This window comes from Lagenorhynchus albirostris, chromosome 2 (assembly GCF_949774975.1).
Source record: "Lagenorhynchus albirostris chromosome 2, mLagAlb1.1, whole genome shotgun sequence".
Taxonomy (NCBI): Eukaryota; Metazoa; Chordata; class Mammalia; order Artiodactyla; family Delphinidae; genus Lagenorhynchus; species Lagenorhynchus albirostris.
The window spans coordinates 86,546,866-86,561,460 of NC_083096.1; the positions used below are offsets into that span (position 1 = coordinate 86,546,866).

General features: G+C 36.2%; 1 protein-coding gene across 6 annotated transcripts in view; it reads right to left on the bottom strand.

Moving 5' to 3' along the window:
- Positions 1-14,595, bottom strand: part of MAGI3 (membrane associated guanylate kinase, WW and PDZ domain containing 3) — a 269,898-nt gene that overhangs the window by 30,765 nt on the left and 224,538 nt on the right. For all 6 annotated transcript variants that reach the window (XM_060139306.1, XM_060139305.1, XM_060139302.1 and 3 more), the window contains 3 exons: positions 14,051-14,142; positions 4,653-4,845; positions 2,109-2,297 (listed from right to left, as the gene is read on the bottom strand). In XM_060139306.1, coding sequence (XP_059995289.1) covers positions 2,109-2,297; positions 4,653-4,845; positions 14,051-14,142 — 474 coding nt within the window. The remainder of the gene's footprint in view (positions 1-2,108; positions 2,298-4,652; positions 4,846-14,050; positions 14,143-14,595) is intronic.

Here is a 14,595-nt window from a genome sequence, read left to right on the forward strand (position 1 = left end):
TGTCCATTTCTTCCAGATTGTCCATTTTATTGGCATATAGTTGCTTGTAGTAATCTCTCCTGATCTCTTTTATTTCTGCAGTGTCAGTTGTTACCTCTCCTTTTTCATTTCTAATTCTATTGATTTGAGTCTTCTCCCTTTTTTTCTTGATGAGTCTGGCTAGTGGTTTATCTATTTTGTTTATCTTCTCAAAGAACCAGCTTTTAGTTTTATTGATCTTTGCTATTGTTTCCTTCATTTCTTTTTCATTTATTTCTGATCTGATTTTTATGATTTCTTTCCTTCTGCTAGCTTTGGGGTTTTTTTGTTCTTCTTTCTCTAATTGCTTGAGGTGCAAGGTTAGGTTGTTTATTCTAGATGTTTCCTGCTTCTTAAGGTGGGCTTGTATTGCTATAAACTTCCCCCTTAGAACTGCTTTTGCTGCATCCCACAGGTTTTGGGTCGTTGTGTCTCCATTGTCATTTGTTTCTAGGTATTTTTTGATTTCCTCTTTGATTTCTTCAGTGATCACTTCATTATTAAGTAGTGTATTGTTTAGCCTCCATGTGTTTGTATTTTTTACAGATCTTTTCCTGTAATTGATATCTAGTCTCATGGCGTTGTGGTCAGAAAAGATACTTGATACAATTTCAATTTTCTTAAATTTGCCAAGGCTTGATTTGTGACCCAAGATATGATCTATCCTGGAGAATGTTCCATGAGCACTTGAGAAAAATGTGTATTCTGTTGTTTTTGGATGGAGTGTCCTATACATATCAATTAAGTCCATCTTGTTTAATGTATCATTTAAAGCTTGTGTTTCCTTATTTATTTTCATTTTGGATGATCTGTCCTTGGGTGAAAGTGGGGTGTTTAAGTCCCCTACTATGAATGTGTTACTGTCGATTTCCCCTTTTATGGCTGTTAGTATTTGCCTTATGTATTGAGGTGCTCCTATGTTGGGTGCATAAATATTTACAATTGTTATATCTTCTTCTTGGATCGATCCCTTGATCATTATGTAGTGTCCTTCTTTGTCTCTTTTAATAGTCCTTATTTTAAAGTCTATTTTGTCTGATATGAGAATTGCTGCTCCAGCTTTCTTTTGGTTTCCATTTGCATGGAATATCTTTTTCCATCCCCTTACTTTTAGTCTGTATGTGTCTCTAGGTCTGAAGTGGGTCTCTTGTAGACAGCATATATAAGGGTCTTATTTTTGTATCCATTCAGCTAATCTGTGTCTTTTGGTGGGAGCATTTAGTCCATTTACATTTAAGGTAATTATCGATATGTATGTTCCTATTCCCATTTTCTATATTATTTTGGGTTCGTTATTATAGGTCTTTTCCTTCTCTTGTGTTTCTTGCCTAGAGAAGATCCTTTAGCATTTGTTGTAAAGCTGGTTTGGTGGTGCTGAACTCTCTCAGCTTTTGCTTGTCTGTAAAGGTTTTAATTTCTCCATCAAATCTGAATGAGATCCTTGCTGGGTAGAGTAGGTTTTTCTCCTTCATCACTTTCAGTATGTCCTGCCACTCCCTTCTGGCTTGTAGGGTTTCTGCTGAGAGATCAGCTGTTAACCTTATGGGGATTCCCTTATGTGTTATTTGTTGTTTTTCCCTTGCTGCTTTTAATATGCTTTCTTTGTATTTAATTTTTGACAGTTTGATTAATATGTGTCTTGGCGTATTTCTCCTTGTATTTATCCTGTATGGGACTCTCTGTGCTTCCTGGACTTGATTAACTATTTCCTTTCCCATATTAGGGAAGTTTTCAACTATAATCTCTTCAAATATTTTCTGATGTGGACCATTTTTAAAGTCTTCATTGAATTTTTTGTGTTTTATGTTTTGACTTTTTAGCTGTGAGGCATGTGGGATCTTAGCTCCCCGACCAGGGATTGAACCCACAGCCCCTGCATTAGAAGGTGAAATCTTAACCACTGGACCACCAGGGAAGTCCCCAGATTACCTAATTTTGAAAATAAAGAAAATATTCCGCATTTTAAAAAAAGAGAACTCTCTGAGGCAATTTATATCACTACATGATTCCTAAGTAGTTTCAGAAACCCCAGCAGACAACTCAGAAAACTGGAATCGTAGGGAGGGATAACAGGACATAGGAGCCCTTACCTCCTGGAGGTGGCTTGCTTTTGGAAGTGAGAATGACAAAGCCAAATCCTTCATTTTCTTTTCGTTGCAAGACAACATCATAGGCCTCCTGGGGAGCAGGCCTGGCTGGGACCTCTGCTCGGTTCAGGCGGGGAGAGCCATTCTGTGTTGAAAGGAAGGCTTGAGAGCTGTCATCCTCAGGTTGTTTCTCTATAATAAACATGATCAATTTTGATATTTCTGGAATATCATAACTTTTGATAACTAAAGTGTTTTTGTGCTAAGCCTTTCACAAGAAAATTTAGCTTCTAATAACATAAAGAATAGAAAAGCAGCACCTCCACCCACGTGAGCTCTGGACCTAATTTGAGTGCAGATGTAGGCGGCAGCAGTCCAGCTGACTTCTTAAATGCTCTTTAAGTACATAGTTGGAAAAATGCAAAATGTTACCTCACTTTAAAGGAAGTTTTTCAAAGCTTCTGTGAAATGTGATAGTCAAAAAATCCTTCTTGAAATTATTTTAATTCCAGCAAGGTTTTTAACCTGGACCAGTAATTTTTTAAAAAGTTGATAATGAATAACAACATAGTAAACTTCCTTTTAAAATCAACTTTAAATATAATTTAGTGCAGTGACTGACACTCATGACGTCTGAGAGGTCACTGCATCAGGATAGAGATGATGCCCATTACAGGTTCAGAACAGTTTGCCATCTACACAGAATTTATCTTTTACAATGTGTTTTACAACTGCAGGTTCCTGATGGGTGATACCGGATGAGTTAACCATTAGCAGTTCTCAGGCATACAACAAGCTGTCCACATGAACGGCAAACTCTCCTAGGCATAGAATAGGTCATATGGAATTCCTAGCAAATGGGCAGTTAACCTACACCTTTTTCTCCTATTCAAGATAACATCATAATGTGAGAAAGAATGACACAAGTTAGTCCTAACTGATTTCAAAAAAAGAGCAAGTTTTGTGCCATAATTTGATACAAAACATCATAAACAACAACCACAACAACATTGCTATCGATGAATATGCATTTACAAGGTCTCTTTGGGTCAAAATCTATGTGATTCTGAGAATATGTTTTTGCACCTCGACAAAGTGTCACCAACATCCAATCATTAATAAAAAGAAAGGTTATTTTCGATATAATGCATGGTTAGAATGAATTAGCTAAAATGCTTCCAGTAATATCAAACTACAATGAAACTTCTTCATGATGCTTTCCAGGAGGGAGCCAACCTCTAGTTGTATAGCATCACATTTTTTACTCTGTGTAGTTATGTTCTGACTTCAGCATAACCAAATGGAGGCAACACTGCATTAAAATCTGTATGCATCACGGAATACCTGATATTTAGGAAGGGAGGTGGGCCTTTACTTTGTTGTTATTTACTTATTTATTTGGCTGTGCCAGGTCTTAGCTGCAGCACGCGGGATCTTCGTTGCCGCGTGCGGGATCTTTTAGTTGTGGCATGAGGGATCTTTAGCTTCAGCAATGCAGGCTCTTAGTTGCAGCAAGCAGGATCTAGATCCCTGACCAGGGATCGAACCCGGGCCCCTGCATTGGGAGCAGGGAGTCTTAACCACTGGACCACGAGGGAAGTCCCTGGGCCTTTACTTTGGACGTTGCAATCAAAAACACGGTGCCTCATTTTTAAGAGTAATGCAACTCTTCATCAAGTCGACAGATTTTTTTATGTCCACTCTGTGCCAGACAGGCATTTTCTAAATACTGGGGACACAGCACATAACTAAATGGATGAAACTCCCAAACTACATGAGGCTTACACTCTTGTGGTGCCACAGTGTTATCTTTTAAAAATTTTTAAGTGGCAAGAATTCACTTTGAAAAATTTCTACTTAATATTCACAAAACTACTGAAGAGAAAATACATGAGATTTTCATACCCTAGTGTAATGGTTTAGACCCCAAGCTCTGTAATTAAACTACCTGCTTTAATCCTGGTCCTACTACCTACCACCTATGTGTTTCTCAACCTTTCTGTGAGTAACTAGAATAATGATAGTGTTTACATCATAGTGTTCTAAAGAGTAAGTAAAAAAATCAGTATGTCTGGGACGTGGTAAGCACACAAATGTTAAATTATATTATACTAAAACTTGTCAAGTAGAAACATTCTGTCCTCTGAATATTTAGGATCATCAGGATCCAAAATCTTTTGATATTCAGCTAATGGGATATCTTGGTATGAATAAATAACTTTGTTTTTCAGAAAACAGATTGAAGCTGATACTCTGATCTACAATGCCACATTGGCAAATTCATCAATATATATTAATATAATCTTAATATAGAGGCCCAAAATTTATTTCTCTTTTTTGATAGTAGTAGTATTATTTCTGAATCCTTTTGACCTTACATGGCTTTCCACAATGAGGCCTTGGATCACACCAAATGAGTTATCTCATACACTATTAAACATAATAAAATAACCTTCAAAAAAGAAACCCCAAAAAACTCCCCAAAAATGTGGACTAAGTTTCTTTGTTTCTTTTTTAACTTATCAGAGTAGGAACAGGTTCACATACCACTGTAGAAGATCTTTCTTCTGACAGTTAATAACACATGGCCATTTCGAGCAGCAGTCGTCATTAGGTCTAGCACTTGTTTGTGTGATTTCCCTTTAACAGGAATTCCATCAATGCACATCAGCTCATCAGCTGCACGGAGACGACCATCTTTCTCAGCTGCACCCAGAGGAATGATGGCCCCAATGTATACCTGATAAGACATAAGGTGTAGGTTGGTCTATACAGTTTACTAAGATGTACTAAGATCCTTCACTACCAAGTTAAGTACTTCCTGACTCAGAACTGTGCAAACCAACAGATTTTTGCATTTCAACAAGAAAACTGTCATATTTTAGAAAGGTGAAATCTTAGAAATTGACCATTCTCCAAAACGGCACTTCAAACGACCACACCACATAATCTCTTCTGGATTTGCTGGGTTAGGGACAAGGAAGACAGAAAATACCAAGTATTTCAATAACTTAAAAAATACTACTATCGCTTCCATTACTATAATAAAACAAAAACATTAAACTCAGAAAATGCAATTTTGTGGAGTAGCTACTAGTAAAGTCCATTGAATGTCATCAGGAAAGATTTTTTTTGTACACTGTTCATAGCAACTGGAATAATTCTTACAATACTCCCATTACATAAGGCTATTAGTACAAGTTTAGTATATGCAAAAGAGAAATATGTCTTGTTTCTAAATTATAAAGCAGTAAGTATTTTAAGGGAACAGAGTGACCTAAGATTCACTTGCATCTAGGTGAACAGATCTAATTCATTCTGTTTGCCAGCAATTAGAATCCTATAATTCAGTAATCCTAAATGTTTGGGCTAGTTTCAGAGCTGCTAGAACCCTACATTTAAGAGAAGATAAAGTGAAAGCATTTCATCTAAGATCAGGAGCAAGATAAGGATGCTCAGTCTTGTCACTTTTATTCTACAGAGTATTGGAAGTCCTAGCTACAGCAATCAGGCAAGAAAAAGAAATAAAAGGAATCCAAACTGGAAAGGAAGAAGTAAAACTGTCACTGTTTGCAGATGACATGATAGTATACGTAGAAAATCCTACATATATGTAGAAATTCCTGCCACCAGAAAACAAAACTACTAGAGTTCATCAATGAATTCGGTAAGGCTGCAGGATACAAAATTAATATACAGAAATCTGTTGCATTTCTATACACTAATAATGAACTGTCAGAAAGGGAAATTAAGGAAACAATCCTATTTACCATTGCATCAAAAAGAACAAAATACCTAGGAATAAACCTACTAAGGAGGTAAAAGACCTGTACTTGGAAGACTATAAGTCACTGATGAAAGAAATTGGAGACGACACAAACAGACGGAAAGATATACTGTGTTATTGGGCTGGAAGAATTAATATTGTTAAAATGACCATACTACCAAAAGCAATCTACAGATTCAATGCAATCCCTATCAAAATACCAAGGGCATTTTTCACAGAACTAGAACAAATTTTTTTTAAAATTTGTATGGAAACACAAAAGATCCCAAATGGCCAAAACAATCTTGAGAAAGAAGAACAGAGCTGGAGGAATCCCTGACTTCCCTGACTTCAGACTATACTACAAAGCTACACTAATCAAAACAGTATGGTACTGGCACAAAAACAGACACATAGATCAATGGAACAGAACAGAGAGCCCAGAGATAAACCCACACACTTATGGCCAATTAATCTAGGACAAAGGAGGCAAGAATATACAATGGAGAAAAAGTCTCTTCAATAAGTGGTGCCGGGAAAACTGGACAGCTACATGCAAAAGAATGAAATTAGAACACTCTCTAATACCATATACAAAAATAAACTCAAAATGGATTAAAGATCCAAGTGTAAGATGGGATACTCTAAAACTGCTAGAGGAAAACATAGGCAAAACATTCTTTGACATGAATCGCAGCAATATTTTTTTGGATCCATTTTCTAGAGTAATGGAAATAAAGACAAAAATAAACCGGACGTAATTAAACTTAACAGTTTTTGTACAGCAAAGGAAACCATAAACAAAACAAAAAGACAACCTACAAACTGGGAAAAAATATTTGCAAATGATGAGACCAATGAGGGATTAATATCCAAAATATACATACAGCTCATACAGCTTAATATCCCAAAAAACACAACCCAATTAAAAAATGGGCAGAAGACCTGAACAGACATTTTTCCAAAGAGGAAATGCAGATGGCCCACAGGCACATGAAAAGATGCTCAACATTGCTAATCATCAGGCAAGTCAAAACCACAATAAGGTATCAACTCACACCTGTCAAAATGGTTATCATCAAAAAGTCTACAAATAACAAATGTTGGCAAGGATATGGAGGAAAGGGAAATCTTTTACAATGTTAGTGGGAATATAAATTGGTGCAGCTACTGTCAAAAACAGCATGGAGGTTTCTCAAAAAACAAAAATAGCACTACCATATGACACAGCAATTCCACTCCTGGGTATATATCTAAAAGAAATGAAAACACTAACTCGAAAAGATACATGTACCCCAACGTTCATAACAGCATTATTTACAATTGCCAAGATATGGAAGCAACCTAAGTGTCCATCAACAGATGAATGGATAAAGAAGATGTGATCTATATCTATATACACACCTATATATACATACATATATGTGCAATGGAATACTACTAGGCCATAAAAAAGAATGAAATTTTGCCATTTGAAACAACATGAATGGACTTGAAGGACATTATGCTAAGTGAAATAAGTCAGACAAATACTGTATGATATCACTTATATGTGGAATATATCACTTATATGTAGAAAAATACAAAATACTGGTGAATATAACAAAAATGAAGCAGACTCATAGATATAGAAAGCAAACTAGTGGTTACCGGTGGGGAGAGGGAAGTGGAGAGGGGCAATATGGGCATAAGGGATTAAGAGGTACAAACTATTATATATGAAATAAGATACGAGGATATATTGTACAAAACAGGGAATATAGTCAATATCTTATAATAATTATGAATGGAGTATAACCTTTAAAAATTGTGAATCACTATATTGTACACCTGTAACTTATATAACATTGTACATCAACTATACTTCAATTAAAAAGGAGAGAAGAGAAGAGAAAGGTTTCTCCCAAGCTGTTTGAGAAAAATTCTTAAAATGCCTAAGTGAACGAACACTATGAGTATCAACAAAATAGGAAGTGACAAACTATATCTACGAAACTACATCTACCATCAGAAACAATCAAGAGAAATATAACTAGTCTGGAGGAGGTACGGTCCAACATGTTGTTGTAAGAAGATCCTGAACTCACCTCCTCCCATGGACACATGGAATCTATAGCTACATGTGGAACAATTCCCTCTGAAAAAGATTTGAAAATTAGCTGAACAATTCCTTCACAAGAAATGGTAAAAGGGCCACACTGAGATGGGTAGGAAAGGCAGAGACATGGTCCGCCAAACCCTACCCCCCAACACAGTGACCTATAATCAGAGGCATCTCACAAAGCTGGAGCTTCTCCCTAAGGAGTGAGGGGTTCGTGCCTCACATCATGCAACTTAACCATTGGATCTGCAATGGAGAGATGGACCTCCAAAATGTCTGGCTTGGAAAACCAAAGGGCCTCACATCCAGGGGACCCAAAGGGCTATAGGGAACTGAGATACTTTTCTTAAAGGGTTTACACACAGACTCACTCACCCCGGGGACCAGCGCAAAAGCAGCAGTTTGAAAACTGCCTAGACTGTATGTGAAGGAGATTCATTTGCTACTCTTAAAGCATCTGCTGAAGGGCTGGAGCTCTACTGGGACTCTCTCCAGGGATAGAGGTGCTAGCAGGCACCAATTTTTGTTCCCTCCCTCTACTCTGCTGTGCCAGTGGATGCACCCTGGCCCTACACTCTCCTACTGCCCCGCTAATGCTAGTGGGTATGCCCTGGCCGTGAACTCTCTGGCTGCTTAGCTAAAGCTGGTGGGCACATGTAGTCTACACAGGGGTCATTCCTTAATTGCTTGGCACTGGTGGCCAGGGCAGCCTGCATTCTTGAGTCCCATGAGACTGTAACAATAAGAGAGAGAGTTCTTGACAAGCTCCCACCCCCATGGCACTACACAGACTGCAGACTGAAACACTGCCCCCCAACCCCAGTCTTTTTGTGAAAAAGGCCTATTTACTTGTCCTAGCTTGAGGGGCAGGGTTCAGCTTTGCCACACATCTAGAGGCTACAGAGGTGCTTTCAGGGAACAGAGGCTGGAGATGCCATCTTTGCACTCTTCCCTGGCTTCACTATGGCTCTCTGGTACCTCCCAGAAACGAGCTTATAAACTTGTTTGAAGTCCTGATTTTTGCAACTGTCACCCAGGTGATACCTTCAGATCTCCTGGTCTGGAGGCCAGCAGAGTTTACAACTGCAGTCCCACAGGACTGTGTATGTTGACATACTTTAAAAGCTGCTGCCTGAGGGTAAGCTGCTTCCAATCAGCCTGAAGCTAGATGCTTGCTGACTGAGGTCCCTCCCTTTGGAACACTGAGAGGTCTTGGCACACCCTCAGTGACTGGGACTTATTGAGAATAAATCAGGCTGCTTAGACAATCACAAAGGTTGGAGAGAGCTAGGGCAAAGTTGAAAGATAAGCTCATTTCCTAAACAAGGTCACTCCTTCAAGACTGGGAGAGGTAGCTGCTTCACCTAATACATAGAAACAAAAATAGAGAGTTAAGCAAAATGAGGAAACAGAGAAATATGTTCCAAATGAAAGAACAAAATAAAACCTAAGGAAAAAAACCTTAATGAAATGGAGATAAGTAATTTACCAGATAAAGAGTTCAAAGTAATGGTCATAAAGATGCTTACTGAATGTGGGAGAAGAATGCATAAACACAGTGAGAACTTCAATAAAGAGACAGAAAATATAAGAAAGTACTACACAGAAGTCATGGAGCTGAAGAATACAATAACTGAACCGAAAATTACACTAGGGGGATTCAACAGCAGACTGGATAAAACAGAAGAAAGAATCAGTGATCTAGAAGACAGGGCCATGGAACTCACCCAACAAGAGCAGCAAAAAGAAAAAAATAAGATGAAAAAAAGTGAGGATAGCCCAAGGTACCTATGGAATGACTTCAAGCAGAAAAACATTTGCATTATAGGGGTGCCAGAAGAAGAGAGAGAGAAAGGAGGAGAAAACTTACCTGAAGAAATAATGGCTGTGAAAACTTCCCTAACCTGGGGAAAGAGACAGACATCCAGATCCAGAAAGCCCAGAGAGTTCCCAAAAAGACAAACTCAAAAAGATCCACACAGAGATACATTATAATTAAAATGTCAAAAGTTAAAGAGTGAATCTTAAAAGCAGCAAGAGGAAAACAACTTGTTACATACAAAGGAACCCCCAAAAGACTATGAGCAGATTTTTCAGCAGAAACTTTGCAGTCCAGAAGTGAGTGGCATGATATATTCAAAGTGCTGAAAGGAAAAAACTTCCAACCAAGAATACTCTACTCAGCAAAATTATCATTCAGAATTGAAGGACAGATGGAGTTTTCCAGACAAGAAACCGTCAAAGGAGTTCTTCATCACTAAACTGACCTTATGAGAAATGTGAAAGGGACTACTTTAGCTGAAAAGAAAGGGCATTAATTAGCAACAAGGAAACATATGAAAGTATAAATCTCATGGGTAAGGTAAATATAATCACTTACGAAGCTAGTATGTAGGTTAAAAGACAAAAGTAGTAAAAATAACTATAACTAGAATAATCAGTAACGGGATACACAAAATAAAAAGATGTGAAATGGGACATCAAAAACGTAAAATGTGATGGGGGGGAGTTTTAGAATGCATTCAAATTTAACTTGCTATCAACTTAAAATAGACTGATATATATATAAGCTGTTATATGTGAGCCTCATGGTAACCACAAACAAAAACCTATAGTAGACACACAAAAGATAACAAAAATAGAATATGAGCATAACATAGAAAGCAAGAGAAGAAGAAAGGAACAGAGAGGAACTACAAAACAGCCAGAAAACAATTAACAAAATGACATGTACATAGCTCTCAATAATTACTTTAAGTGTAAATGACTAAATTCTCCAATCAAAATACTTAGAGTGGCTGAATGTATAAACAAACAAGACCTATCTATATGCTGCCTATAAGACACTCACTTCAGATGTAAGGAGACACAAAGACTGAAAGCAGAGGGATGGATAAAGATGTTCTGTGCAAAAAGAAACCAAAAGAAAGCTGAGGTAGCTATACCTACATCAGACAAAATAGACTTTAAAACAAAGATTGCAATGAAAGACAAAAAGGGCATTACATAATGATAAAGGAGTCAATCCAACAAGAAGATATAACATTTGTAAATATTTATGCACCCAATATAGGAGCACCTAAATATATAAAGCAAATATTAACAGACCTGAGGGGAGAAACTGACAGTAATACAGTAATAGTAAGGAATTTTAATACTCCACTTACATCAATGACTAGATCATGCAGACATAAGATCAATCTTGGAAACGTGGGCCTTAAATGACACATTAGAACGGATAATCTTAACAGATATATATAGAACATTCTATCCAAAAGTAGCATATTACACATTCTTCTCAAGTGGAACACTCTTCAGGACAGATCACATGTTAAGCCACAAAACAAGTCTCAATAAATTTAAGAAGACTGAAATTATATCAAGCATCTTTTCCAACCACAAGGGTATAAAAGTAGAAATCAATTATAAGAAAATTGGGAAAAATCACAAAATGTGAAGATTAAACTACATGCTACTGAACAACCAATGAATCAATGAAGAAATCAAGAGAGAAATAAAAAAATACCTTGAGACAAAAGAAAATGGATATACAACTTACCAAAATCTCTGGGATGCAGCAAAAGTAGTTCTAAGAGGGAAGTTCATAGCAATACAGGCCTACCTCAAAACAAGAAAAATCTCAAAAATTAGCTTTACACCTAAAGGAACTAGAAAAAGAACAAAAGAAGCCCAAAGTTAGTAGAAGGAAGGAAATAACAAAGATCAGAGTAGACATAAATGAGATAGAGACTAAAAAGACAATAGAAAAGTGAAACTAAGAGCAGGCTCTTTGAAAAGATAAATAAAATTGACAAACCTTTAGCTAGATTCACCAAGAAAAAAAAGAGAGCTCAAAAGTAAAATCAGAAATAAAGAGAAGTTACCCTTGACACCACCAGAAATATAAAGAATCATAAGAAACTACTATGAACAATTATATGCCAAAAAACTGGACAACCTAGAAAAAATGGATAAATTCCTAGAAACATGCAATCTTTCAAGAGTAAATCATGAAAAAGTAGAAGATCTTAACAGACCAATTACTAGTAAGGAGATTGAATCAGTAATTAAAAACCTCCCAGCAAACAAAAGTCCAGGACCTGACGGCTTCACTGGTGAATTCTACCAAACATTTATAGAAGATTTAATACCTATCCTTCTCAAACTCTTCCAAAAATTGAACAGGAGGGAACACTTCCAAACTCATTCTATGAGGCCAACATTACCCTGATACCAAAAATAGACAAAGACACCCCCAAAAAAGAAAATGACAGGCCAACATCACTGATGAACACAGATGCAAAAATCCTCAATAAAACATTAGCAAATCGAATTAAAAAGTACATTAAAAGGATCATATACCATGATCAAGTGAAATTTATTCCAGGGATGCAAGAATGGTTCAACATCTACAAATCAATCAATGTGATACACCAAATTAACAAAATAAAGGATAAAAATCATATGATCATCTCAACAGGTACAGAAAAAGCATCTGACAAAATTCAGTGTCCATTTATAACAACTCTCAGCAAAGTGTGTAGAGGGAACACTCCCCAATATAATAAAGGCCATATATGACAAGCCCACAGCTAACACCATACTCAATGGTGAAAGCTGAAAGCTTTCCCTCTAAAATCAGGAACAAGACAAAGATGCCCACTCTTGCCACTTTTATTCAACATAGTATTGGAAGTCCTAGCCATAGCAATTAGGAAAAAAAAGAAATATACATATGATGTCTTCTTTATACACACACACACACACACACACAACTACTACTCAGCCAGATCACATGTTAAGCCACAAAACAAGTCTCAATAAGTTTAAGACGACTGAAATTATATCAAGCATCTTTTCCAATCACAATGGTATAAAACTAGAAATCAATTACAAGAAGAAAATTGAGAAAATCACCAGATGCGAAGATTAAACTACATTAAAACGAATGAAATCTTGGTAACTGCGACAACACGGATGGACCTGGAGAGCATTATGCAAAGTGAAATAAGTCAGACAGAGAAAGACAAATGCTGTGTATTCTCACTTATATGTGAAATACAAAGAACAAAATAAATAAACAAACAAACAAAACAAAACTCCTAGAACAGAATGGTGGTTGACAGTGGAAAGGGGGTTGGGGGGAGGTAGGCACAAACTTCCGTTTATAAAATAAATGAGTCATGGGGATGTAATGTACAGCATGGGGACTACAGTCAGTAATACTGTAGTGCATATTCGAAAATTGCTAAGGGAAAAATCTTAAAAGTTCTTATCACAGGAAAAAAATTTATAACTTTGGTGACGGATGGTAACTAGACTTATCGTGATGATCATTTTGTGGTGTATACAAACATCGAATCGTTATGTTGTACATCTGAAACTAATATAATGTTATATGTCAATCATAGCTCAATTAAAAAGAAAAGAAAGAAAGAAAGAAAAGAAACAATCGAGGTATTTTATATTTGCCCTATGTAGGGCAACCTGCCTTAAACGGTCTCTGATGATTATTTTAACTGTAACTGATATGACTAATTAGAACACATTTATACTCTATAAATCAAATGTTCTAGTCAGAAATAGAAAGAAGCCCGTCATTTTAAAAGAATATTGTTATTCACCTAACTTCTAAGCATGATAATAACGTAGTCTTTCTTGATATTATACAAAAAAACTTTAAATATGTTCTTAAATTCTAAGAAGCACATTACTTTTTATCAAACTAAGGGCAAAACAAAAATAAACCCACTGTATTTGTTCTCTAAGTTTGAGTGAGAATCCTGTATAAATAAAATTCTAGATGTAAATGTTTTGCTAGTATAACCATTTATTACTCTAATTTACAGCTGACATATTCAGCTTTTACCTATAGTTTTAACCTCAGCTACACCAAGTTAACTGAGGTATTATGACACCAATAGAAATGAAGTTCTTCCTCATATTAATGAAACTGTCAGAGAAAACAAAATCTTTTAAAAAACCAAACCAAAAACAAAACAAAAACACCGTATTCTACCAAATCTCTGCTTAAAAGTTTTAACAGGAGCAGCCAAATTCCAAAGTATTTAAACTTACAGATTGGTCAGGTCCATCTCCTCCCAGCACTCTAAAGCCAAACCCTGATTCTTGTTTCCGAAGAAAAACATCCAAATCTTTGGTGTTTGGCGCTAAGGAAAACCAGAAAATAATAAATACAAACATACATACATAATACACACTTTATTCTAAAAGGATTAATAATACAGTAAAATTCAATCATAAATCTCTGTTTTGTGCTCTAACCCAAACTTTGAATCAAGACTCCTTAGGAATATTTGCTCCCACTTCCATGCTCTCAGTATTACACGTCCATTAATTCTTGATGCTTTCAAATCAATGTTTCATCTTCCTAAATATGGCCTGGGACTATCGGACTATCAAGACAAAGATCTGTAACAGGTTAAATAAGTATGAAGGCAATTATATATAATGTTTTCACTTGTGTACATCTTTTCCAAGGTAGACCTAAATCTATTTCTAAAAATAAATAAATTTAAAAAATTAAACCTACTTAAATCTATGATTTTACTTTGGAAAAGATCTATCATTAGTAAGTAAATTAGTATGAAAATGAATTTCCA